The sequence below is a fragment of the Batrachochytrium dendrobatidis genome (genome assembly GCF_000203795.2).
Source record: "Batrachochytrium dendrobatidis JAM81 unplaced genomic scaffold BATDEscaffold_12, whole genome shotgun sequence".
NCBI classification, from domain to species: Eukaryota; Fungi; Chytridiomycota; class Chytridiomycetes; order Rhizophydiales; genus Batrachochytrium; species Batrachochytrium dendrobatidis.
The window spans coordinates 622,990-649,493 of record NW_006281110.1 but is presented as its reverse complement, the minus strand read 5'-3'; the positions used below and the strand labels follow the sequence as shown (position 1 = coordinate 649,493).

General features: G+C 39.2%; 10 protein-coding genes across 10 annotated transcripts; 6 read left to right on the top strand and 4 right to left on the bottom strand.

Moving 5' to 3' along the window:
* Positions 1–403: 403 nt before the first annotated feature.
* On the top strand, positions 404–3,292 carry BATDEDRAFT_91181 (exoribonuclease II; the record flags this gene model as incomplete). Its single annotated transcript, XM_006681500.1, has 1 exon — positions 404–3,292. One exon carries the CDS (start codon positions 404–406, stop codon positions 3,290–3,292), a length of 2,889 nt encoding a protein of 962 aa, XP_006681563.1.
* A 490-nt stretch (positions 3,293–3,782) lies between these two features.
* BATDEDRAFT_1711 (rRNA (cytosine-C5-)-methyltransferase NOP2) lies at positions 3,783–5,285 on the bottom strand (the record flags this gene model as incomplete). The annotated part of the gene is made up of 3 exons (XM_006681245.1): positions 3,783–4,106; positions 4,214–4,868; positions 4,930–5,285. Coding segments are annotated over 3 exons (1,335 nt in total), but the record flags the coding sequence as incomplete, so codon positions are not given.
* Positions 5,286–6,448: 1,163 nt separating this feature from the next.
* On the top strand, positions 6,449–12,127 carry BATDEDRAFT_91182 (uncharacterized protein; the record flags this gene model as incomplete). Its single annotated transcript, XM_006681499.1, has 8 exons — positions 6,449–6,706; positions 6,835–6,900; positions 6,979–7,233; positions 7,328–7,694; positions 7,795–7,962; positions 8,060–11,135; positions 11,218–11,341; positions 11,447–12,127. The coding sequence occupies 8 exons, from the start codon at positions 6,449–6,451 to the stop codon at positions 12,125–12,127; spliced, it is 4,995 nt and encodes a 1,664-aa protein (XP_006681562.1).
* Positions 12,128–12,250: 123 nt separating this feature from the next.
* On the bottom strand, positions 12,251–13,135 carry BATDEDRAFT_13464 (riboflavin synthase; the record flags this gene model as incomplete). The annotated part of the gene is made up of 3 exons (XM_006681252.1): positions 12,251–12,753; positions 12,827–12,916; positions 12,982–13,135. The coding sequence occupies 3 exons, from the start codon at positions 13,133–13,135 to the stop codon at positions 12,251–12,253; spliced, it is 747 nt and encodes a 248-aa protein (XP_006681315.1).
* A 287-nt stretch (positions 13,136–13,422) lies between these two features.
* Positions 13,423–14,239, bottom strand: BATDEDRAFT_13542 (uncharacterized protein; the record flags this gene model as incomplete). The annotated part of the gene is made up of 4 exons (XM_006681262.1): positions 13,423–13,584; positions 13,657–13,773; positions 13,852–14,055; positions 14,120–14,239. 4 exons carry the CDS (start codon positions 14,237–14,239, stop codon positions 13,423–13,425), a joined length of 603 nt encoding a protein of 200 aa, XP_006681325.1.
* A 380-nt stretch (positions 14,240–14,619) lies between these two features.
* On the bottom strand, positions 14,620–16,063 carry BATDEDRAFT_27253 (uncharacterized protein; the record flags this gene model as incomplete). Its single annotated transcript, XM_006681359.1, has 5 exons — positions 14,620–14,737; positions 14,807–15,033; positions 15,094–15,294; positions 15,385–15,459; positions 15,596–16,063. The coding sequence occupies 5 exons, from the start codon at positions 16,061–16,063 to the stop codon at positions 14,620–14,622; spliced, it is 1,089 nt and encodes a 362-aa protein (XP_006681422.1).
* Positions 16,064–17,375: 1,312 nt separating this feature from the next.
* Positions 17,376–18,437, top strand: BATDEDRAFT_91183 (uncharacterized protein; the record flags this gene model as incomplete). Its single annotated transcript, XM_006681498.1, has 1 exon — positions 17,376–18,437. The coding sequence occupies one exon, from the start codon at positions 17,376–17,378 to the stop codon at positions 18,435–18,437; it is 1,062 nt and encodes a 353-aa protein (XP_006681561.1).
* Positions 18,438–20,875: 2,438 nt separating this feature from the next.
* Positions 20,876–21,886, top strand: BATDEDRAFT_27251 (uncharacterized protein; the record flags this gene model as incomplete). Its single annotated transcript, XM_006681358.1, has 1 exon — positions 20,876–21,886. One exon carries the CDS (start codon positions 20,876–20,878, stop codon positions 21,884–21,886), a length of 1,011 nt encoding a protein of 336 aa, XP_006681421.1.
* A 1,357-nt stretch (positions 21,887–23,243) lies between these two features.
* On the top strand, positions 23,244–24,104 carry BATDEDRAFT_27250 (uncharacterized protein; the record flags this gene model as incomplete). Its single annotated transcript, XM_006681357.1, has 1 exon — positions 23,244–24,104. The coding sequence occupies one exon, from the start codon at positions 23,244–23,246 to the stop codon at positions 24,102–24,104; it is 861 nt and encodes a 286-aa protein (XP_006681420.1).
* A 1,605-nt stretch (positions 24,105–25,709) lies between these two features.
* BATDEDRAFT_27249 (uncharacterized protein) lies at positions 25,710–26,504 on the top strand (the record flags this gene model as incomplete). The annotated part of the gene is made up of 1 exon (XM_006681356.1): positions 25,710–26,504. One exon carries the CDS (start codon positions 25,710–25,712, stop codon positions 26,502–26,504), a length of 795 nt encoding a protein of 264 aa, XP_006681419.1.

The window sequence follows — 26,504 nt, the reverse complement described above, 5'->3', positions numbered from 1 at the left end:
ATATCCTATTACAATATTGTATCAAAAACTGCAGTTTTCTTCCACTAGAACACACAAATTCCAACCTTCAAGTCTGCTACTAAAACACACATTTGACAATGCCAAGAACTCGTCTAGTTTGTCTTCTGCTGGATTATCTCTTGAATTCAATACCGATTTAAAAGATTCGAATAGTTATTCTTTAAAACCATTTCAACTGCAAGTCGGTGATCTTGTAGAAGTTCGCAGGTTGGTTGAGCGTTTTTTACGACTATATTTCGAGATTTTATATTCATGGCATCGTTCCATCAATTTACCGTCGTGGCTAATAAAACTGCATATATGATCGTATGTGAAATATAGACAGGGAAAAGTCCAAGTCGGTGTACTCATTAAAGCTAAAAACAGTGGATTCTCATCACACATGACTCTACTTGGCAATGGTCATGTTTTGCTACATTCTCAATCCGATGTGTTTTTTAATATTCCATATTGGATAAAAGACAATTCTACTCCAATTCCTGGAACTGCCACCAAAGTTGCTTTGGGAATGTCCACATTGACTGCTTCTCAATTACAGATCAAAAATATTCCCAAAAGTATCACTCATAATATTATAGATTTTCAACGATTGGTAGACGGCCATATGACTGTTATTCGAGAAAAATCAGAATTAATACACAGCGAATTGATTAAAGGAAGATCGCAAAAGGAAATCTCAAAAGGAGTCGATTTTAGCACTGCAGACGCTGCCAAGATCGCATTCGACGTTGTTCATCCCACTCACTCACAGTTGTATTGCACTTTTCTGTTTTTATGCAAAAATAACATGCAGTTTGTTCCTGCAGATACTTACAAATTGTTGGAATCAAGCATGTTTCGTCTTCGTCCAAAAAAAGAGCACGAGCAAATCAGTTGGATCATGAGTCAAGTTCGACAAACTATTTCGGGAAATGCCGACTCCCATTTTACTGCTTTCCTCAATAAAAGCAAAACCCTGATCCAATGGTTTCGCACTGGATCAACTGCTCTCGTAGAACGTCCATCCATCAACTTTACTGCAGAAGACAAGATCTTTATCAACACGATTCTTCAGTCGCTCTCAGTCGCTCAAAATTTCCCTTCTTTTGAGCGTACATTTTCTTGGGTGCATGTTCTCAAGCGAATTGCTCCATTGTACTCGTTTTATCCTGGTGAAGCAGATGTGATTCTTTTTCTCAAAGAAATAGGTGTTCATGCACCATGGGAAAACATAGCTTTGCATCAATCTACAAATATTGGCAGACCATCGTTCATGTTTGGAGAAGAAGGTGATCTCGTCACTCAAAAATCAGATGCTCTTGGTAGAGAATTGTGTGTAAAGCACAATATTGCTGTTGAAGAGAGCGTGTTTGAAAATGCTGACACTGCAGTAAATACAGAATGGAGTGTTGCAGATCGATTTTCTACCCAAGTGATTGCATTTCCTTCTGCCATGAATCCCCTTTCAACCGAGTCTAAATCCACTAAAGCATTTTATGAAAATGACATAATGGCTTCGTCGCGTGTGGACTTTGGCCAACAGCCCGTTTATATTATCGACTCTTCAACTGCAAATGAGCTTGATGATGGTATTTCTTTGGAAGAAACCCCTCAAGGCACATGGATTCATATTCATATTGCTGATCCTACTGCATACATTCCTCCCAATCACGAACTATCGCTGTTGGCTCAGTTGCGTGGCAATAGTTTGTATCTTCCAGAGCGCCATTTTCCAATGATGCCTGATTACCTCAGTAGTAAACTTATGGGCTTGGATGTGTCGTCCTACTCTCTTACATTCAGTGCTCGTTTATCTACTAATGGCGAAATTATTGACTACAAAGTTGCACCTGGCTATATTCGCAAGCCTGTTGTGACTCGTTATGATGATGTGGACAATGTGCTTGACTGGAGTCAGGTTTATGGCATGGACGCTCCCCGCGACTCGGTCTCTCCTTGGACACGTACTTTTTTAGACAATCATATCTCTAAAATGTCTGGAAAAGCAACTCCAGATGCTAATGACACAGCTTCTATCAACAAGATCAAGACTACTGCCCCAGTAGCCAACGTATTGACTGAAAATGATGCATCTAATTTGAAGAAACTTCACCAGTTTGCATTGCTGCATCAAAAACATCGAATTTCTCAAGGCGCTTTTATCCCTGATCAGATCAATGCCTCAGTGCGAGTTGAACCACATCCTTTACCATTAATATATGATCCCAAATCACCACTAGCTACACCAGATGTAGTCATGTCTGAACTAGAGCTTTCTCATTTGTCGCCATCACATATTCTTGTTTCTGAAATGATGATTATTGCTGGTCGTGTTGCTGCCAAATTCTGCCAGGATCACAATATTCCTGTTCCATATCGTGGACAAGCATCTGTTTTTGACTCGCCAAAAATACAATCTGAAAACCAACTCAAGAAGCATGATACACAAAAGTATATTGAAACCATGTTGAGCACACGCGATCAAGAAACTGGCATACTTCCAATGAGTTCCATGCTGGAAATAATCAGGTATCTCCCGGCTGGTCAATGGAGCACTAAACCAATTTGCCACTCGTCTATGGGTATTCATGGTATATGCCCATTAACTATGAGATCCACTGCTGATAGAAATCTTGAATCGTTTGGACAGCCACCGTCTTTGTCAAGTATGACTGGATATGTAAAAGCATCTAGCCCACTTCGTCGCTACAACGACATTATGGTTCATTGGCAAATCAAGTCAGTTTTTCTCCGCAAACAAATGCACTCGGATCCATCAGCTAAATTGTCTAAAATAGATACAACACCATTTTCTCTCAATCAAGTGACTCAATTGATACCCTTTTTGCAGCGATCAACATTAACTATCAATGACATGTCCAATAGAGCTGGAAGATTTTGGAAATTGGAGTGGGTTCGTCGTAGAGAATTGATGTCGCTTCATGGTGATGCTTACGATCCAAACCTCTTGAGAATGGTTTCACCTCGAGTGACTAAAAATGGATCTATACTTTCTGCTGCTGCTATTGCTCCCTTGGATTTTAAATCCACTGCAATCAAGACTGATCAAGTGCGTAAGCAAGTCAATGTTTATACAGCAATTGTGGTGGAGTCGCCTGAATTGAGAAAGAATCAGTTTGCACGTGTTCAGGTCATTGAGCTGGGTGGACTGCGAACCATTTGTGAAATGTTGGATGAGGATGGTGAGCTAACTCCTTTGGCTACGGTTATTCAATGCGTGGTTGAAAAATGCGATCCAAGCATGGGTCGTCTGCAATTGAAGCAAATTTGATGTGAATTTCAGTTATCTTGATATCTTCATACAAACAGTATATCAATAAATCCTCTATATCTACAATTTTAAATAGTCGATATTGAATCAATGCAAAGTTTCCTTTATTGTTTGGGTTTCAAATCTCAAGAACTGTATTGCTACGCAGACGCTCAAGAGCAGCCTTTTTAGCTTCCTTGCGCCGTTTACGATCAGCAATCGCGTCAACTTCTAAATGTTCTGCAGCCTCCTCATCCACAGGCAAAGGTCGCTTTATTGTAGTCTTTGTCTTGACAGGTCTGGCTGCACTAGAAGCCTCGTGGCGTGGCTTATCAGCAGGCCGAATAAACTTTTTACGCTTTTCCATACTTTCTGCAATCAAAACCTGATCTTCTTTCTCATTAAACTTGACATCAACACTAGATTGCGCTTCCTCCTGTTCGTTGCCATTTGTAGCAGCAGTACCATTGCTATTTTTTGTTTTCAAACTGCCAGGATACTTGTTTGAAGTTTTCTTCAATTTAGCCACAAAAAACCCATCCATATTCTGAGTATGTGGATAGTATCTTCTAGTAAGCGCCATACTGGGATGAAACTGCTTGCCTCGAAAGCTGATAAACCCTTCGCGTCCAAAATCAAGACCCGAGTCAACCAGTTTGACATTGGGTCTCCTGTTAAGAGCGTAATTGATCACCTCTTCGTTTTCTTCAACAGTGATGGCACAGGTAGAATAAACAAGGTATCCTCCTGTAGAAGAATGAGCATCAATAGAATCAATTGCCGAAAGAATAAGTTCCTTTTGGATCTGAGTGAGAATTTGGAAATCTTCGTCTCCCTATATTACACATTATGTTCAATCAAAAAAGGTTGGCAGATTGAGCAAGTGTCAGTATTAATCCAAGCAACAATTCGTTTTTACTGCCATCAAGCATGTGAGTATACCTTGTTGATTTTTACAGATTGATCTTTGGAGATAACGCCTGTACCGCTGCAAGGTGCATCCAAGAGGACACGATCAAATCCACCAATTACATTAGGAAACTGCTTTCCGTCATAACAGCAGACAACAGTGTTACGAACACCCATGCGGTGACAGTTGGCATTAAGACTTTTGAGACGATCTTTGCTAATATCATTGGCAAACAAACATCCAGTGTTTTTCATTAGCGCAGCAATGTAAGTGGTTTTACCACCTGGTGCTGCACACATGTCAAGAATACGTTCGTTGCTTTGAGGAGCAAGCGACATGACTGGAAGAAAAGAAGCAGCAGCTTGAAGCATGTAGTGCCCTGCAAGGTACTCGGGTGTAGCTCCAATGGGCACCGGAGAGTCAAAAACTTGAATGCCTACTTTGGACCATTTTCCAATAGGTTCAAGATTCACTCCACGATTAATAAGGCACTGGGCAAGATCACGACGGCGGGTTTTTAATGTATTGGCTCGAATAACTACGGGACGAGCAACTTCGTTGGCTTCAAAAAACTCAATCACCTCGCCAAGATCAAACAAATGGAATAGTTTTTCTGCCAAAAAGTGGTTATAGCCATAATAATAGGCAATGTCTTTGATGAGTTGATCAACGTATTCTGATCGAGATCTAATGCCAAGAGTTAGTATGTTGAAAGCAATACACATTTATATAAAATGCTAAAACCAACCTGTCGGCCTCGCGCATTGTTTTAAAGTTTGACAGTACACGGATAACCTCGTTGATGCGAGTGTGAACCATGGCAATGTCTTCAGTTTCATCAGAATCCTTTTCAATGTCCTCCCCAGACGGAAGAACAAACTTTTCACGCTCCTCAAGATTAATCTTCAACTCTTCCTCGGCAAGCCTATCATCCTCTTTTGCTTTGGCATCTTCCTCATGAGCCTCACGCTCAAACTCTGTATCGAATTTTTCAGATGCATCCGAATCCATTTCCTCCTCATCAGAGTTGAATTGGATCTCCTCAGCTTCTGCTGGCATGTCTTCATCAAACTCTGCATTTTCCCAAGAATCACTCTCATCTTCCCAACCTTGACTTTCCTAAATATAAAAATATACATTGTATAAATAGTTTAGGATCGTGTACTAATGCATGCAACGCAGAGTCACATACCTCGCTGTCGTTGGCATCACTGGTATCCAGATCATTCAAAGTTTCAACAACATCATCGTCACTTTCTAAATACTCAAACTCTTGCTCATCATTGTCCGATTCCGACTCGATAGATTCAACTCTAAAATAGGTAAAATGACAACAACATAGTGAGTAGATTGAACTACATGAGCAGATTCAAGTACAAATACATACGGTGGTGGTTTTTTGGGAGAACCCTGTGCTTTGGCATTCTTTTTAAAATTACTTGAACTAAATGTTGTAGATGTGAAATAAAATTAGCCATTCAGTTCAAAACTACAAAATCTGAGCATGACATGAATGCAATAATATACTTTTTTGAAGACTCTGATTTGAATGCCTGCTTTTTTTTGGAAACTGTTGAAGCAGGTTCAACATGCTCAACATGATTTTTGGCTAAACATGATTTAAAATAACAGGTAAGTGATCCTTGGATAAATCTAAAAGATTGACAATCAGCATTCAAGGCAATATAAAATAGATTCAGACAAGTCGTACTTTTCTTGGAAACGTTTACCGAAGCACTAGTCTTGACAAATTCAATTTTTTTAACATTGTCAGGATCGACATTGTCAGCTTGTTGTCGCTTTATGATTTTTTTAACTGTATGTTCAGCGAGAGGAGCCGGATCCCTTTGCTTGTTTTTTGCCTGACGAGACCGATTGCCCATTTTGAAACGTAGATTTATATATCTTTATATGTGCCGAGTAATTCAGTTCAGACAGGACAGATAACTTATAGAAATGCTGCAACTATCCAGCACTTGGATTTCTTTTTTTCGATAAAATAAAAATATTCAAATTTGACTGAAAGTGGAAGTAAATCACGTGGTATAGTTTCTGGCTCAAGAATTTGGTAGTCACGCGGCTTACTCGAATGAGCTGTTCAGCAAGTCGACTTTGTTGACGGTTGGAGTACTTTGTTGACTGTTGGAGTACTTTGTTGACGGTTGGAGCACTTTGGTGTACGACAGTGTACGACAGTGTTTTCAGGATTTATTACTGATTAAACGCCAGTACTGGATTTATTAGGATTTTGGATCAACATTCAAAGCATGCAAGGGAATCAGCAACGGCGTCGGTCTAGTCACAAGGAAAGCATCAAGGACGATTTAGTAAATGAACGGGATGTTTTTGGAAATACACCGTTGATGGTCGCAGTGGTTGAGATTGCTTCCAACTGTGTCAGTTCTGATAGTTTAACTATCCCGGATTACGAATCAAAGCGAGCATCGATATTGGCACTTGCAGAGTCTCGCAAACTCAATATTAATCTGCAAGATTTGGAGTCTGGATATACTGTTCTACACAAGGTAAATACAAGAGTTGATAACTACCGGATTGAACAGCATTACCAATCATCCGACTTTGTATTCTAACTTGTGCCCAAATGCAGTGCATTTATCACGGCAATTTGGACATCTTTTTAAAAATACTTCAGCTTCGACCTGATGCAAATCTCGGCATTAAAGACAAGGAGGGTTGCACATGTTTAGACCTTTTGAATGTGCGTATTACCCATGTTTTGATTTCAATCAGTAGCATTGCATGGCGCAATTGTCAAATTTATAAGCTTTGTTTTTAGATTACAATGAAACAGCCTAGACTGTTTGCAGATCTAGATTCACCTAGTGGGTATCTGCATCAGATTAACAAAGAAAATCAAACTGGACCATATTTGCATCACAACGGATCTACAGCTACATACGCGGTTGAAGATACTACTAGCCATGATTCAGATGGCGTTGATACATTTCTTGATGATCAGTCATTTCCAAATAGCAGCACTTTGTTAAACCCAGCAACCTCGGTTTGGAGTTGGGGCTCAAATAAGAATTTTGTATGTATTCGACGCCATGTCAATACTGAATCATATTGCTATTTTGATATCTGATCTTGTCCATGGTACTATTATTTTTATTCAACGAGTTTAGACTTTAGGATTTCCAAATACCCAAGATCGAGCAATCCCTGAACAAATAGATCTTGTACATTCTCTTCACACAACTGGAAATGTGCCTGTATCCTATGCTACGTTATCAGAGTATGATTCACAGGTTGAGCAAGTGGTCATGTCGAAATATCACGTTTGTATTCGTACCAAGGATCGATTGTATACACACGGGTTTGGAGGTGGTGGAAGACTCGGACTTGGTCATGAGGAAACCACGATGCGTCCGACAGAAGTAACTGAATTGACAAACAACATTGGGTTTGTAGCTGCAGGTCCTGATCATACTATTGCCATTACCTTGAATGGTGATGTGTGGACTTGGGGCAGTAACAAATATGCTCAGCTAGGTATTCAATTGTATTACCTAGTCATTTGTTTTTTGATTGGATGCTCGTAAAACATGTGGATAATTCACTCATTCGAATATTTGATCATTACTGTTTTTAGGCTACTATAGTGAAGCATCTGGTGACAGTTTACCACGTGAATGTCATCCTCAGATGGTCCAGCTTAAAAAAACAGTATGTGTTGGTGGAGCTGGATCAAAGTATCACTCGGTTGTATATACTACTTCAGGTGTGATTTACACTTGGGGAACAAACAATGGCCAACTCGGTACGTATTCTGAATCAAGCAGTTGAATGTGCTATAATACGTGTTCGACCTTTTTTAAATTATACCAATACCTGTCATCTACCTTTAACTGTTTCAGGTTATCAACAGCCAGTGCAAGTTGTGCCAAGAAAAGTGACTTCGTTTCCTGTTCAAATGATCTTATCTGTTGCTTCAACCAATTGCTCTACAGCTGTGTTGGTGGGGAGTTTTGATGTCTATGTTTTTGCAGAAAACAAGATTTCCAAGGTTGTTTTTCCATTTTCTAAACCGCTCAAATCGTTCACTCGCCCGCAATCTTCAAATGCTTCTTTATTGATGTCAGGATCACGACCTTCTCAGCCTGCAAAGCACGGTTCTGGATCATCCCATACGGGTTCTCGCTCTGTTGTTAAAATTGTGTCTGGAAACCATCAATATGCTGCACTCATGTCAACAGGCGATGTGTACATGTGGTCACCGCCTGAATCTCGGTTTCAAGACTCTTGGCAGCAAGTCAATTTTCCACAACAGCGTCCAAAACTGGTTTGGTCTGTGCGAAAAAAGTTTATGGCTGCTCATGATGTAGATATTGGAGTTGACTCGAGTATTATTATTGGTACGATTTCTGGACATGTATTTGTTGGAACCCGTCGTGTGCAGGCTCAATCTACTCAACCGTTGGCATCTAGTGAACGATCCGTTTATGTTAGTCCAGCTGTTGCGGCTGCCAAGATGCTAAATGAATCATCAGTGCCTGGAGCTTCTAGTTCTGGAATTGCATCAACCTTGTCGTTGGCTTCGTATTTTTCTCAAGGTGGACTATCATCTATGCACCCAAAGGACTCCAACGTGTTTTTCAAGTACACCATGATTCCAAATCTGCAGCACATTGTCATGGTTGTGGCTAGCTCTGGCGGTGCGTTTGCTGCAGTAAGATCTGACTGCAGGCCATCCCTACCACCACTTCCTGACAACCAGTTATCTAGTGATTTATATCGAGCTCTATATCCGTTACCATTGCATCTTGAGCAGTTTCAACAGCAGCTAACCATTGACCATTACAAGAGTTTGGAAACCCCTAGTTCAGATCAATCGGCCAACTTTCCAGTTGATGCAGCTATTTCTCATATTGAAGCTCCGCTGTTTCCCGTTTTTGAACCACCTGAAATATTTCCCAACTCATCATTTGATATTGAATTTGAATTTGAAGGATGTGTAAAACTATACGCCCATCGAGCAATACTTGCAGCACGCAGTCCTGTATTTTGGTCTGCATTATCATCCATAAACTGTGCAGACTCGCCAACTGAATACATTGCCAAATCTCCAAAAAAATCAAAATCTCCGGAAACTAGACATATTGGTTATGCAAGTAGTCTCAAGTCGTTGCTTGATACGATGACGTTTCCAGAAAAAGATGTGCCGCTTGTGCGATTTAGGTTTCCCCATATACACTCTGCAAGCGGGAAATCATTTTTATATTTTGTATACACTGGCTGCATATATACTGAATTTTTATTGAGCGATTCCGTATTTACATCTGAAAATGATTTCAATGATCAAAGTTTTGGTTCCACCGACAAACAGAATAACCACAGAAACTCAAACCTGTTTAATCGTGCTCAAATAGAATTTACCAAACTGGCACGTTGTTTTGAACTAGATGAAACCGAGATTCTTTATGCTAACATCAAAGCAGGACTAAATCCTGTATCTCCGACTCTTGCTCCAATTACACTCTTGCCGCGTGCCAAGTCTGATCGTATATGTTACACCAATGAAAGGTTCCAGAAATCTATTTCAGCGCTTTATCATCGTCATCGAGATCGATTCACTGACGTTGTAATACACTTGGCAGATAATCATAGAATAGAGGCTCATTCTGTTATTTTATCTGCCCGCAGTACGTTTTTTAATGCAATTGTTGGCCCTGGTTCTCTGTGGAATTGCCATGCTGAAACAGATTCATGTGCACCGCTTTTAAAAAAGCAAAACATTGACTTGACACACATCTCGCATGCAGTATTTCTCGTGGTTATAGAATGGATTTACACAAATGCAGATGCAAGTACGCTATTTGAATCTTTAAACCACTCGAATCCAGCAGAATTCATCGAGTTTGTAACAAGCGTGATGGCTGCAGCAGATGAACTTTTACTTTCTGATTCAACCTACCTCAAAGATTGCTGCAGTGATATTTTAGTCCACTTGCTGGACATCAAAACTGCAGTCAGTTTTCTTAAAATAGCCGATCGATATTCCTCAGCTCGACTCAAAAACATATGTCTTGATTTTATTTGCTGGAATTTGGAAACATTCTTGGAATGCAGTCGTTGGTTCAGGGATTTGGACGAGTTTATGATATTTGGTATTGAATCGAGGCTGAGGGTTTTGCAAACACAAAAGTCGCCGTGCATGCGTGGGTCTGATGGGTTTTATGCTCAACTGAGAGCGAGAACAATCAAGGCTCAAGAAGCTTCAAATGAAAAGAAGCAGGCCGTTTATGAGATTCGAAAACAAGCTGGACTGAACCATAATACTATCAACGAGTCTGCAACTAGCGTTGGTACTACTGATTTACCGTTTATTTATGCTTCAAGTAATGTAGATTATGGCTTACTTAAAGAGAATGTCATTTCTTCGAGTAGTTTTGGAAGTAGATGCGCAATTGGAAGTCAAAGCACCATAAATAGTGGGTTTAGTGCATCAAGTACATATGGATCCGCGTCTTGTCCTGGTTCGAGTTTAAAGCCTGTTTGTAGATTCTCCAAAACACAAAACGCATCCATCACTTCGCCATTACTGAGCGCTGTTAGTCCTAGTTTATCAGCAATATCTCCTGGCGAATCTGGTACTGTGGGTGATCATCTTGATGAGCAAGTGTTTCAACTAGAACTAGATACTGATTTACCTGATCAGCAAGAAACCGTCTCAAAGAGTCGTGCAAATGACAAATTACCTCTTGTAGCGACATCGCGTCACAGAAAGCATGGTACATCTAGCCAAGCCGATCCAAACACTTCAACCTATTCAAGTGTAAAAAGTAAAAAATCGACATTTGTCAAGTTGGATGTGTTTGAAGCATCTTCAGACTCGTCCAAGACAACCGGAGCTTTTCCTGCTGGTAGCTCTTTGCCAGAAACTACACCTGTTTTAAAGGGCTGGTCTCCTGTGATGCAGCCAGTTAATACCGGGTATACATTTAATCTGTCGAGTTTAATTCATGGTATTTCACGGCCCAGCTAATTCATATACACATCATGATTTGTTTATTAGACCAAAGATGTCTTTGCGAGAAATCATGGACGAGACTCGTAAATCCGAGACTGGTTCTGGTTCTGGACCAAGTTTATCCATTCCAAGTCCGGTTAAACTTGGTCCAAGTGTATCATTTTTAATTGTAAGTGATCTGATGCCAAACTTGGATAAACAGCAAGCTCTATTGAATGTAGGGTATATTTTAAACACAACTATTGACTGGCCGTGTTTTATCAATTTGAACTAGCCACCATCGCCATCTTCTTTGAAACCTATAGCAAGATCCATTGAAAATGCACCTCATTCTCCATTCAACCTTGGTGAGCCAATGGAACCGTTAAAACTTGTCAAATCTAAACCTAGTCAGAAACAGCGCAAAAAGGAAGCTGCCAAGTTGGCGGCTCAAACCAATATAGTAGAGCTTCTGCCATCATCCTCGCCTGCATGGAAAACTATTCCTATTTGTGCAGATGTATTGACCAACAGTCTATCTGATACTCGTGATTTAGATGTTGAGTCGATCAATTATGCAACTTCATCGAGTTTAGGCTCGGTAACACCTTGGCCGAATACAGGGAAATCTGTCCCAACCAAATTTTCAACATCAGCTTCATCTGTGGTATTTACACCCGTTGTGAAATCTACCCGAAAACACTCTGGATCAATTGCTAAAACACAGCAAGGTCCCACTACTGATTCATGCAATCAGCCACGTCAACAGCAACAGAAACCACTTTGGCCGGTACAATCTTTTGCAGATATACAAAATGAGCAGGTCGTGGAAGCTCAAACGCTTGCACGTACACTTCAAAAATCACTACTTCGTATCCAGATGGAAGAGGAAGCTGTTCGGGCTTTGACGGAATACTATACCATGACGCAAGCCAATGGAACTGGCGAGTGGTTTCACATTCGTCGAGGCTTGTGACTGCCATAATTATTTGTTGATTGCATTCATAATACACTTTTTTCACTTGATTCAAAACGGGCGTGTTTATTCATCACTAGTAGCGATAGGGATTGAAAGAAGACAAGTGAATAGAGTGGTGTTCTATTGATGAGATTTGGATAGATATTTTTCAACGGCACGTTCAATCATGGGTGCCAAAACGGTATTGTTTTCGCTCATTAGCATTCCACGCACCATATTCTCGACATATTTGCCAACCTGATCCACCTCGATATTGACACGATCACCAATAGATTTAGTGGGCATGACGACAGATTTGAGCGTATGGGCAATCAACATGACGGAGAACTCGCGGGTGGACCAATCCACATCGATCACGGTCAACGAGGTACCATCCAGACAAACGTATCCCTTGGGAACAATGTACTGAAGGAAATCGGTTGAAGGAAGATGTGAGGATTCTCCAGCAGACGGAGTGCAAGCAGGCACATGAAACCTGTATGTGATGGAATTGGGTGGATCAGGAGTGATTCTAGTTATCGTTACGGTAGTATCAACATGTCCTTGAACAACATGACCTCCATATCTTGTAGTTGCAGACATGGATCGTTCCAGATTGACTTTATGACCAACCTCGAATTCTCCTAATAATAAAAAATGCAACGTTGTGAGGGATTCAAGATGACTCGAAGTAGAGATGAATTGCTCATGCCTTACCCAAGTTGGTTTTACGAAGTGTTTCAGGAGCAACACCGACCTTGAATGATGTTCTCTCTGAATCAAACTCGGTGACTGTCATGCAAACACCTAGCAACTCAATGTAGAAAGGTGAGTTTTGACCTGATTGGAAATGTCATTATGCTGTAACTTACCATTGATGGCAATACTGTCACCAATATGAACGTCAGTGAGAACCACTGAAGCATCAGAAACAGTAATAGAATATCCACTTCCTCCAGTTTCTGATGTGTCCATGACATCTTTTGCAGATACTACGCCCACTGTTTCCACAATCCCAGTGAACATGTTGAATGTCAATCACAGTTTTACAAACTTTTGAATTAGTTTTTGACAATCTGCATTCACGCACAATCGAACATTAAACAGTCTTGTGAAATGATCGAATCAATTCAAATGTTGTCTTTTAATGATCGTCATCAAGTTCATTCCTAAAAAGTTGATTCAACTTTGTGACTTTATGGTTACAACCAAATATGAATGTTACATGAATAGTCTGCTGAATTCCACTTCAACTTTATAAAAAAACTATTTTATAATTTCAATCTGAATTCACTTTAAAATCATTCATATATTCAAAGGTTTGGACCAAAGGTTTCAAGAGCAGCAGCAGAAGCTTCTTTGGAATCCTTGACAAGTTTAGATATTGCCTTGAACTGCTCATGCGTAGAATCCACCATCATTTGAAACAGGATAGATTCAGAACTTGTAATGATAGCACCAGCTTGCTCAAGCCTCTATTCAAATTCAAACATTATTGAATGTCAGTCATGTTGATTGATTGGTGATAAACTTGGAATAGAACAAACCTTGAGTGCGATCTTGACTTCATCTTTGTTGATTGAAGATACACCGTCTGCAAGCACATAGACATCAATATTGTTTCGAAGCAAGTCTAATGCAGTCTGAGTTACACATACATGAGACTAGATATACAGTTGTAAAGTAAAAGTCTTGTTAGTTGAACATGTTCAATGAACAACTTGATTCAATACAGTGTCTACCTCGATACCAAACAGCACTGCTGACTTGGATTGCAGTTTGTTTAAAACAAGATCCTTGACTTGATCCGTCCACATGGAGAACTTGGTCTTGGACAGACAACATACAGCGGTAGTCACATCCAGCTCAGCTGCTGTTGTTCCAAACGTTTTTGGAACATGTTCTGTCACAACAAGCGGTACTTTAAGAACCTTGGATGCTTGAACCTACACAATGTTCATCCACTCATGAGTAGAAGGATGATGGTTTGATGCACATTAAAATACTTACCATTTTATTGGCAGTAGCAACAACATGAGGATACTGCCAAATGTGTGGTCTGAATCGCTCTTGAATGTCACAGAGGAAAAATGCAGTAGATTGTGGGAGAGGAGTGGCCTGGATAGACATGGTTCTAGTGCGAACAGCAGTGGATAGAGCAGATGCAGTAACTCGCTGTAGTGAACCAATCGCAATACTTGACATGAAGATGGTCGCGAACTACAATAAAGCAAAACCAATCCAACTGTTCATCTCAAGTCTGGCTCATCATCACCTGGTCAGATTTCTACTATCAAATTACGACTATTTTTGTTGAAATATGTTTCTTAAATATGATTTTGGTCAAGTTCTGTCATACCAAACATGCTGTGTATTACTCAATAACTCACACATGAACTGCTTTGACATTTTATTTGCAAATGGTCGAGTTGTAATCATAAACTAATAAAATAAATTCATGATTCTAAAGGTTTTATCTTGAATACACAACTCTCATGGTACATTTTGGCTCAAGTATTTACACATGTACTATTACTGTAGATTGGATCAGACGTTCCATGAGATGATTGACCTGCACCATTGAGTTCAATAAGAAAGTCCATCAAATAGTCTTCGCGATTAAAATAACTAATAAATAGTTGGAATCAATTAGCAATTAGCAACTAGCGTGAACATGCAATCCATTGTATTACTTACCAGGCATATAAAGGTTCCCAAATAAGAATCCAGAAATTCATGTGCACGATAATAAGAGTAATCATGGCAACAATCATTTGAGCCCATGAATTGTGGAACAGTTTGGTAGCATTGAAAACCAAATTGAAAAAGAATGCTACAAGAGCAAATAAAAGCAAGATCTTATTTTCTCGAAACTCGTTAAATGCTGAAATGTGGATTCTCTTGCCTACATAGTATATGGATCCCTAATAAAAAGTACATGGTATAAGTTGCATGTTGATTCAAATCACCACTCGATTACTTACTCCCACAATGAAAATCATAAGACCAATCAAGGAAATGATGACAAACTTGTAAGTGGGATTGAATTTGCACTGGCCGGTTTCTGGATTTAAAAAGTTCACATACTCTTCAGGCAGAGAAAGACCAAAGATGGCGATCAAGATGGATGGTAGCAGAATAACGACCCACCAGAGTAGGTAATCCAGCCCCTGTACAGGTTTTGTCTAGCAACCAAGTATTAGTCATCAAAAATGAATTTGGTAGACAGCAATGAGTTTCTAATAACATGATGACCATCTTGAGGGTTAGCTTACCTGAACAATGACACGAAAAAGTCGGTATAACCTCAGCAAAATTGTAGTAACAATTGTCAACGAACCCAATGATATCTACAATGGTATACAAGACAATCAAGTAATTAGCAATGTACAATACTTTTTAGTTCTTTTTTGCAAACCAAGTGTTGTCAAGAACAGCAACACTTATAGTGCAACCAATAGGCGTATACAAAACATTGATACTTACTTGAACAACAACCGTCCAGAATGGACAACTGGGAAGAAGGTCAGGAACAATCAGCAGTCCAGCTGCAAGCATAAACCCATAAAACCAACAACATCCACCCATCAGCCCTAATCCAACTAGCAAAAGTTGTTTTGCTCGAAGTGGAGGATAGTCCATATTATACAATGCCAGAAAAAATGCAATCACATTGATAAGGAGAGTGATTGTCCCCAGTAAGAATGTGGTTGCTGCTTGAGGAGTACCTGCAATGCTACATAGGAAAAAGTCGCATTCTGCTGTGGTTGTTAACGTCTCGATTCTATTTCTCTTGACCAAAAGTGGCGGTGAAATAGTGGCTTGATTGGAGTCGAATGCAATTGAATCTGTGGTAGTTACTGATGCACCAACATTGCTAAACCACAGAACAGCTGAAATGATAATCAGTTGAATATATAAAAGTGCATGAGAGCGTATAGCACTACTCCACATAATACAGTAGTATTGATGACAATAAAAAGAACTTTAAAACTCAACACTAAAATTATATGAACGATCCGTGAATTTGAGCAACCCGAGTGCACAAACAGACTAATTGCCGTATTCAGTAAATAAGGGTAACAAAGTGCATAATAAATATCCAGTCTCATGACACAGTTGGTATCAAATTTATTGGACAACATTGTCGTGAACTCTAGTTGACTGGCATAAAAATAACTTGTTTTATCGAGATGTACAATCTTGGATATTCTAAACTATAGCGTATCTGCAAGTTTTTAAATACTACAGTTTGATTGTATACATCAATGATGGACACTGTTTATTGAAGAATTGAACGTGCCAAATTTAGTCTATTAAGAAAACACAACATTTAATCATTGACTTGCTCAAAAACAATACTCCATTTTACACAAATACAACTGTAATAATATTGATCAGTTGACACATGCTGATCAACGCAACTGGTGTGTATTGTATGTATTGTGTGCATATACATGTATGGCTTGATCACTCGGATGTACATACTCGACATATATACTGACACGACAATCAGATCGACAACCACCATCACAATCAGGTTGTATGTGGACAGTGTTGTGATGTCGAATGACTGGATCCAATTGCAGTATATATACGAGTCATACAACGAGTTATTGAACAAGTTGCTCAACGAGTCATACAAAGTTCGTGTTCGTGTTCGAGTGATGCAATACAATACAATGTGTACATCAATCCAGAATACGAGTCAACCATGACATATGATCATGATGTGTAGTCAATACAGCTATATAGTGACAATCGATATTGATATAGTAACACACAACATGCAATGCCAACACAACAGCTGCAAGTCACTGATCATCAATGTGACATTGTGATTGCAACATGGACTACATTGTATTGATTCAATTGATTGATTGAATCCATTGATGAACAACTAATAACTGAATATCAATTCAATCGCATACAGGTTTGCATGGACTGTGCTTATTTGATTATGATTTGACACACTAATCAGGGTTAGGGTGAATAAGGGCGGGAAGCTACACAATTGATCAATCAATCGTACGATGTTTGAATGTATAGCCGAGCAGCGGTTCAGTAAAAATTGCGGATCGTCATATAAAGGGATATCCCTTTAAAGGTTGACATTGATAACAAATCGGCACCAACCCTTACAAAAAAGCTAATTATTTAGGGTGACCACTCAGCATGCTTTTAATACTATTCACTCGACGGATATAAATACGATCAACCCGACCTGTTGAACGGCAATCGTCTGCAACTCGATCAAACCAGTAAAATGAAACTACCAATCGCCGTACTGTCATCGATCCTGCTTGTTTGTTCAGTCACTACAGCCAATCCAATCCATCCCAGTGCAGCTGCAGATGCTGAATTTGTCTCTTTGACAGATATTCCCAGTGCAACTACAGATGCCGAATCTAGTTTCTTGACAGTTGTTCCCAGTTCGACTACAGATGCTGAATCTAGTTTCTCGACAGCTATTCCCAGTTTGACTACAAGTACCGAGTTTAATCCCTCTGCAACTCCTAATGCAAACGGCATAGACTTGGGTAGTCTTGATTCACTTCCAGTTAACATCCAAGATTTGCTCAAAGAATATTCAAAAAGACGAAATGATTATCGTAAACATAAAAAAGAATGCAGACTGATAGATCTTATACATAGTAATCAACAAAGCATGATAACTTATACGGAGCAAAAGATCAAGGACCTCAAGCGTAAAAATTTAAAAGGCATGCTTAAGCTAAAAACCAGCAATGGTAATGATCAACTGAAGGAGCTTAAACTTGAACTTCAAGAAGGATATTCCAAACTTGAAGATCTTGAAGATAAGAAAAGAGCATGCAAATACAAGTCTACTAGTCTCGAGTATGAATTGAAACTCGTCAAAGTAGCTCTTGTGGAGAACATTTCCGGAAAACGTTTCAATCATGAATTATTTGATAAGCAAGTTTCGTCTGTCTTCTCACATCCTCTCGTTAAACAATACCTTGAAGGACTATGTGGTGGTGAACAATCATCAGCATGCAGTGATGATTCTGATCAAGATCCTAATGGTGGCAATTTTGAAGAGATTAGTGATGAAGAACTTGGTGATGAACAGCAAGAAAATCAAAATCCACAACCACAGCCTGGATCTCGCTTCTTTGGGCAGAGACTTGCTTTCTTTGGACATGAAGCTCCCACCTTTAGGCAGAGAGCTTCCACGTTTAGACAGAGAGCTTCTAACTTTGGACATAGAGCTTACTCTGGTGTGCGTAATGTTGTCTCCAGACTTGGTGATAGGATTAGATCGCTTGTCGAACAACTCAGATGTGGCAATCGATTCGAATGTTAATCTGGACTGGTTTCAACCGCTTCAACTGTCATTCTGATTCAACTTGCAATAAACTTGGATTTTCATTTAAACTTGCATGTATTGTATCTGATTATTCTACAGTATTGCTCATCATCATATTGTGTTTTGACACTTGCATTTTCAATACAATACATTTATTCTATACTATATATTTGTACACATTGATGGTTCTGACATACATGTGTACTGTGTCAATATAGTATTGCTTGACATGTCGTATTGACACATGACATGCAACACCAATACCAACAATAGTCATGTGTGTTGGCATCAGATCTGATCAATTTGACTCGTTGATTGTGTTAGACATTGGTAATTTATGACATTTGTAATAGGACCCAGACAGTCAGGATGGGGTTTATAGTAACAAGCATTGTATAAACAAGTAAGCTATACAATGCTTGGATATGGTGATGACCATTGCCTCACTTTATGCAATGACTGTAACGCTTGGGAACCCTTAACGGTGAAGCTTAGGAGTGGCGTTTATACCGTCACTAATTCACCACTACTACTTACTATATATAAGAGACAAAGTTCTCTTATCAATAAACAATCACGACTATTCTGATTCATTCCTTCTTCTTATCTTACATCTCTGTGATCTTCCTCTAAAACTTATACTACATAAATATGTCACTATACGTTAATGAACAAGAGATTGTGGTGTCAATACTTGTATCAATAACCTGACTGATCACACATCGACATGCATGTTCATGTTCATACATGTCCGTACATACTTGTACATACCAAAATTACACTGTAAATACTCGATCCAATGTATAGTTGATGTTCACATTTGTCTTGGATCGCGTCGATTTAAACTCTGTTACGTATTACAACTTGGATATACAATGCCAACAATATGATCATCACGCAACCAACAATCAACAACGACAACCATCACATATTGACACTGTGTCCATTGTATCCATTGTATCCAATATGCACACATTGGTGTATATAATGATCGTATAGAGTCGACTGATGCAATACAATCATGTCAAGCATACTATTGCATTGTTGATCATCGTGTTTGCATGATAATGGTGTGTATGGTTGACTGAACCACCACATACACGTCATGATATACTTGCAGCAGTATATCATATTACACTGTTGATATCTTGCATTCAATGTTAATGCAATGTATCAACACACTTGATATGGTTGGTGTTGATTGTTGCAGTCGTCGAGTGCCGTCATTGGTCATGCATTACCAGTTGTGTGTGATTGACATTGACCATCATGTCATGTATTCAAATGCAACATATCAACATACACCATGGCATGTGTGACATGTATGATTGACTATAACTGGTGTGGATTACAATCAATTGTGCACGATAGTTTGATATCGATTGCAGTTGTTGATCGATACTCGGACTACCCGAGTTTGTATTTCTGGTTGTATTCATGACTGGATGTTTGATTGGATACTTGACATGACTGGCCATATATGGTTTGCACAACAGTCTGGATTGTACAATGATCACTGTCCAGATATACATGTCAAGTGCGTGTATAACCAGGTTGACGATATTGACCAGTTGACACATGCTGATCAACGCAACTGGTATGCATTGTATGTATTGTGTGCATATACATGTATGGCTTGATCACTCGGATGTACATACTCGACATATATACTGACACGACAATCAGATCGACAACCACCATCACAATCAGGTTGTATGTGGACAGTGTTGTAATGTCGAGTGACTGGATCCAATTGCAGTATATATACGAGTCATACAACGAGTTATTGAACAAGTTGCTCAACGAGTCATACAAAGTTCGTGTTCGTGTTCGAGTGATGCAATACAATACAATGTGTACATCAATCCAGAATACGAGTCAACCATGACATATGATCATGATGTGTAGTCAATACAGCTATATAGTGACAATCGATATTGATACAGTAACACACAACATGCAATGCCAACACAACAGTTGCAAGTCATTGATCATCAATGTGACATTGTGATTGCAACATGTCAATCAACTGTGATTGTAAATTATACAATATCACAACACATTGATGACCAACTAATAACTGTCAGCTCAATCGCATACAGGTTTGGAGGTTTGCATGGACTGTGCTTATTTGATTATGATTTGACACTAATCAGGGTTAGGGTGAACAAGGGTGGAAAACTACACAATCAACCATACAACGTTTGGATGTATAGCCGAATAGCGGTCCAGTAAAAATTGCGGATCGTCATATAAAGGGATATCCCTTCAAAGTTTGAAATTGATAGCAAATCGGCATCAACCCTGATAGTAACATCAATCCCTTAGGACGGTCATCCAGCATGCTTTTAATACTATTCACTCGACGGATATAAATACAATACAAAACTGACCTGTTGAATGATAATTGTCTGCAACTCGATCAAACCAGTAAAATGAAACTATCAGTTGCTGTACTATCATCGATCCTGCTTGTTTGTTCAGTCACTACAGCCAATCCAATCCATCCCAGTTCGACTGCAAGTACAGAATATGTCTCTTCGACAGCTATTCCCAGTTCAACTACAAGTACCGAGTTTAATCCCTCTGCAACTCCTAATGCAAACGGCATAGACTTGGGTAGTCTTGATTCATTTTCAGATGATATCCAAGATTTGTTCAAAAACTACTTGAAAAAACAACATGACTATGATGAACATAAAAAAAAATGCAAATTGATAAAGCTTCAATTTGAGGATCAACAAAAACTAGTAAAACATACAAGGGAAAGGTTTGGCAATTTGAGACGTACGGCTCAGAGAAACGGTCGCGGCAATTCAAAATATAGCGATGATGATGAAATGAAAGAGCTTAGGAATAAGTTTCAGGAAGGACATTCCAGACTTGGCGAACTTCAAAGAAAAAAGAACAAGTGTAGATTCGAGCTTAGTCATTTTAATCAACAGCTGGATTTCGCCAAAGTAAATCTCGTGGAGTTCATTTTTGGAGCATCTTTCAATCTTGAATCGCTCGATGGCCAACTTTTGCTTATCCTTTCAGATCCTTACGCTAAACAATACCTCGGCGAATTATGTGGTGGTGAACAATCATCAGCATGCAGTGATGATTCTGATCAAAACTCTAGTGATGGACAGCAGCAACATCAAAATCTTGATGATGACAGTTTTGAAGAGATTGATCTTAATGATCCTAGTGATGGAGAACGTCAAGATCCGCAACCGCAAACACAGTCTGGATCTCGCTCCTTTGGACAAAGAGCCCCCGCCTTTAGACGAAAAGCTCACACCTTTAGACGAAGAGCTCGCACCTTTAGGCAGAAAGCTTCCGCCTTTAGGCAGAGATTTGTATCCTTTAAACATAGAGTTTCCTCTGGTATACGTAAAGCTTTCTCCAGACTTGGTAGTGGGTTTAGATCTCTTGTTGAACGATTCAGACGTGAGAATTAATCCGAGTGTTAATATGGACTGGTTCAACTGTTTCAACTGTCATTCTGATTCAACTTGCAATAAACTTTGATCGTCATTTGACATTGGATATACATACACCATGACATGTGACATGTGTGATTGACTACAACTGGTGTGGATTACAATCAATTGTGCATGGTAGTTTGATATCGATTGCAGTTGTTGATCGATACTCGGACTACCCGAGTTTGTATTTCTGGCTGTATTCATGACTGGATATTTGATTGGATACTTGACATGACTGGTCATATATGGTTTGCACAACAGTCTGGATTGTACAATGATTACTGTCCAGATGCACATGTCAAGTGCGTGTATAACCAGGTTGATGATATTGACCAGTTGACACATGCTGATCAACGCAACTGGTGTGTATTGTATGTATTGTGTGTATATACATGTATGGCTTGATCACTCGGATGTACATACTCGACATATATACCGACACGACAATCAGATCGACAACCACCATCACAATCAGGTTGTATGTGGATCATGTTGTAATGTCGAGTGACTGGATCCAATTGCAGTGTATATACGAGTCATACAACGAGTTATTGAACAAGTTGCTCAACGAGTCATACAAAGTTCGTGTTTGTGTTCGAGTGATGCAATACAATACAATGTGTACATCAATCCAGAATACGAGTCAACCATGACATATGATCATGATGTGTAGTCAATACAACTATATAGTGACAATCGATGTTGATATAGTAACACACAACATGCAATGCCAACACAACAGTTGCAAGTCATTGATCATCAATGTAACATTGTGGTTACAACATGAACTGGATTATATTGATTCAATTGATTGATTGAATCACTCGATCAATACTAATTATGATTGATCGTGTCGAGTTGAGTGGAAAGTACTACTAAACCACAACATGTTTGAATCATGTCAATCAACTGTGATTGCAAATCATGCAATATCATAATACATTGATGACCAACTAATAACTGAATGTCAGCTCAGTTGCATATAGCTATGCATGTTTACATAGCACGCACTGGTTTTTTAGATTGTGGCTCACTAGTCAGGGTTGGGGTGAATAAGGGCGGAAAACTACGCAATCGACCATACAACGTTTGGATGTATAGCCGAGTAGCAGTTCAATCAAAGTCACAAGCCACCATATAAAGGGAGGTCCTTCAAAGTTTGACATTGATAGCAAATCAACACCAACCCTGATAGTAACACCAATCCCTTAGGACGGTCTCCAAGAAATATGCTTTTTAATATTATCCACTCAATAACCGACATAAATACCATCTAAATCCGACCTGTTGAATAACAATCATCCACAACTTGTTTAATCAAACCAGTAAAATGAAACTACCAACTGCTGTACTATCATCAATCCTGCTTATTTGTTCAGTTACTATTGCCAAACCAATCCGTCCCAGTTCGACTACAAGTGCCGAGTCTAGTCCTTCGTTAATTCCTGTTAGCGGTCCTGTAGACTGGAGTGACGTCTTTTCGGCTTCGCGTGAGATGAGAGGATTTCTCAAAAGCTACTTGGAAATACAAAGTAGCTATGATGAACATAAAAAAGAATGCGACCTGATAGAGCTTCGACATAATAATTATTGGAAAATGATAAATTTTATGGAAACAAGGATCTCGGAATTGAAAAGTAAAGCTCTAAAAGACAGAACTAAGCTAAAAAATGATGATGACGATGCTGAGATAAAGAAGCTCGAGAAAAGACTTGAAGAAAAACGTTCCGACTTTGTCGATCTTAAAAGACAACATAACGGGTGCAAAGTTACAAGTGATTGTTTCGATCAAGAATTGATACTTGTCAAAACAAGTATCGTACAGTACTTTATGGAAAGCCGTTTCGATCAAGAATTGCTCGAGAAACAATTTTCGCAAGTCCTCTCAAATTCCATCATTAAAAAATGTCTCGACGAATTATGTCAAGAATCATCAGCATGTAGTGGTGGTTCAGATCAAGATCCAGAGCCGTTACCGCAAATACAGCCTGAATCTAGCTCCTTTGGACAGAGATTCGCTTCCTTTAAGCAGAGATTTGCCACTTTTGGACAGGGATTTTCCTCCCTTAAACAAAGATTTACCACCTTTAGACAGAAAGCTTCCACTGGTTTACGTAAAGTTGCCTCTAAACTTAGTCATGGAGCTAACTTACTCTTGAGTCGAATCAGGCGTGAACCCAAAGATAATTGATTTGAATCCTAATCTGGACTGGCTCAACTGTTTCAACTGTCATTTTGATTTAATTTACAATAAAATATAATCGTCATTTGACATTAAATATACATACACCATGACATGTGTGATATGTGTGATTGACTATAACTGGTGTGGATTACAATCGATTGTGCATGATAGTTTGATATCGATTGCAGTTGTTGATCGATACTCGGACTACCCGAGTTTGTATTCCTGGTTGTATTCATGACTGGATGTTTGATTGGATACTTGACATGACTGGTCATATATGGTTTGCACAACAGTCTGGATTGTACAATGATCACTGTCCAGATATACATGTCAAGTGCGTGTATAACCAGGTTGACAATATTGACCAGTTGACACATGCTGATCAACGCAACTGGTGTGTATTGTATGCATATACATGTATGGCTTGATCACTTGGATGTACATACTCGACATATATACTGACACGACAATCAGATCGACAACCACCATCACAATCAGGTTGTATGTGGATCATGTTGTAATGTCGAGTGACTGGATCCAATTGCAGTGTATATACGAGTCATACAACGAGTTATTGAACAAGTTGCTCAACGAGTCATACAAAGTTCGTGTTCGTGTTCGAGTGATGCAATACAATACAATGTGTACATCAATCCAGAATACGAGTCAACCATGACATATGATCATGATGTGTGATTGATACAACTATATAGTGACAATCGATATTGATATAGTAACACAACATGAAATATCTGTTAGACATTGGTAGCATGTGATCCTTGTAATGGCACTCGGAGTGTTTGGATGCGCAGCCTATTGGGCTACACTGTGTATGTGCGTGTGTGGGCCTTTGTGTATAACGCATGTGGTTGGCTGTGAATACATCCAATCATGAAGGGTTTATAGTGATTAGGGTGTCCTCAAACAGTGACGCTTGAGCTGGGATCTATATAGCCTTCATCTATGTTTCTCCACAGCTCTCCACCCTATAAACCTGCTTTATTCCAAATTGTTAATAGACAACTCAATTACTTTATTAGTTCATTCCTTTGTATATTTGATCTACTATGATTTACTTTCCGACTATGACGATCATCAACATGCCGTCATATGTCGCAAGTTACAATGCCAACACAACAGTTGCAAGTCACTGATCATCAATGTGACATTGTGGTTACAATATGAACTGGATTGTATTAATTTAGTTTATTGATTGAATCCATTGATGACCAGCTAATAACTAAATTCAGCTCAGTTGCATATAGCTATGCAGGTTTACATAGCATGCACTGGTTTCTTAGATTGTGGCTCACTGACCCTTTTTGGGGTGAATAAGGGTGGAAAACTACACAATCGACCATACAAGGTTTGAGTGTATAGCCAAGTAGCACTCGGCAAATATTACATGCCACCATATAAAGGGAGGTCCTTCAAAGTTTGACACTGATAGCAAATCAACACCAACCCTGATAGTAACACCAATCCCTTAGGACGGTCTCCAAGAAATATGCTTTTTAATATTATCCACTCAACAACCAATATAAATACCATCCAAATCCGACCTGCTGAATAACAATCATCCACAACTTGTTTAATCAAACCAGTAAAATGAAACTACCAACTGCTGTACTATCATCAATCCTGCTTATTTGTTCAGTTACTATTGCCAAACCAATTCTCCCTACTGAAACTACAGATACTGTATATAACCCATCTGCAACTCCTAATCCAAACAGCATAGACTTGGGTAGTCTTGATTCACTTTCAGCTGACATGAAGAATTTGCTCAAAGAATACTCAAAAGTACATAATGACTATAATAGGAAAAAAAAGGAATGCGAATTGATAGATCTTGAACATAGTAATCTACGGAGTACAAAGAGTCATCTGGAAAAAAAGATTTCTAATTTGAAACGTAAAATGCTAACAAACAAGTTTAAACTAAAATCCAACAACGGCAACGATCGAATGAAGGAGCTTGAGCAGAAACTTGAAAAAGAAGAGTCTGATTTTGCCTTTCTTCAAAGAAAAAAGAACAGGTGCAAATTCGAGCTTAGTCGTTTCGATTATGATTTGGAACTTATCATAATAAGTCTTGTGGAGTTCGTTTTCAAAGAACCTTTTACTGCTCAAACACTCGATGGCCAACTTTTGCGTATCCTTTCACATCCTATCGTTAAACAATACCTCGGCGAATTATGTGAACAATCATCAGCATGCAGTGGTGGCTCTGGTCAAAGTTCTAACTTTGAACAGCAACGTCAAGATCCACAACCGTCACCGCAAACACAGTCTGGATTTCGCTCCTTTGGACAGAGACTCTCCTCTGGTATACGTAGTGGTTTCTCCAAATTTGGTGATAGGTTTAAATCGCTCATCGATCAATTCAGAAGTGAAAATTAA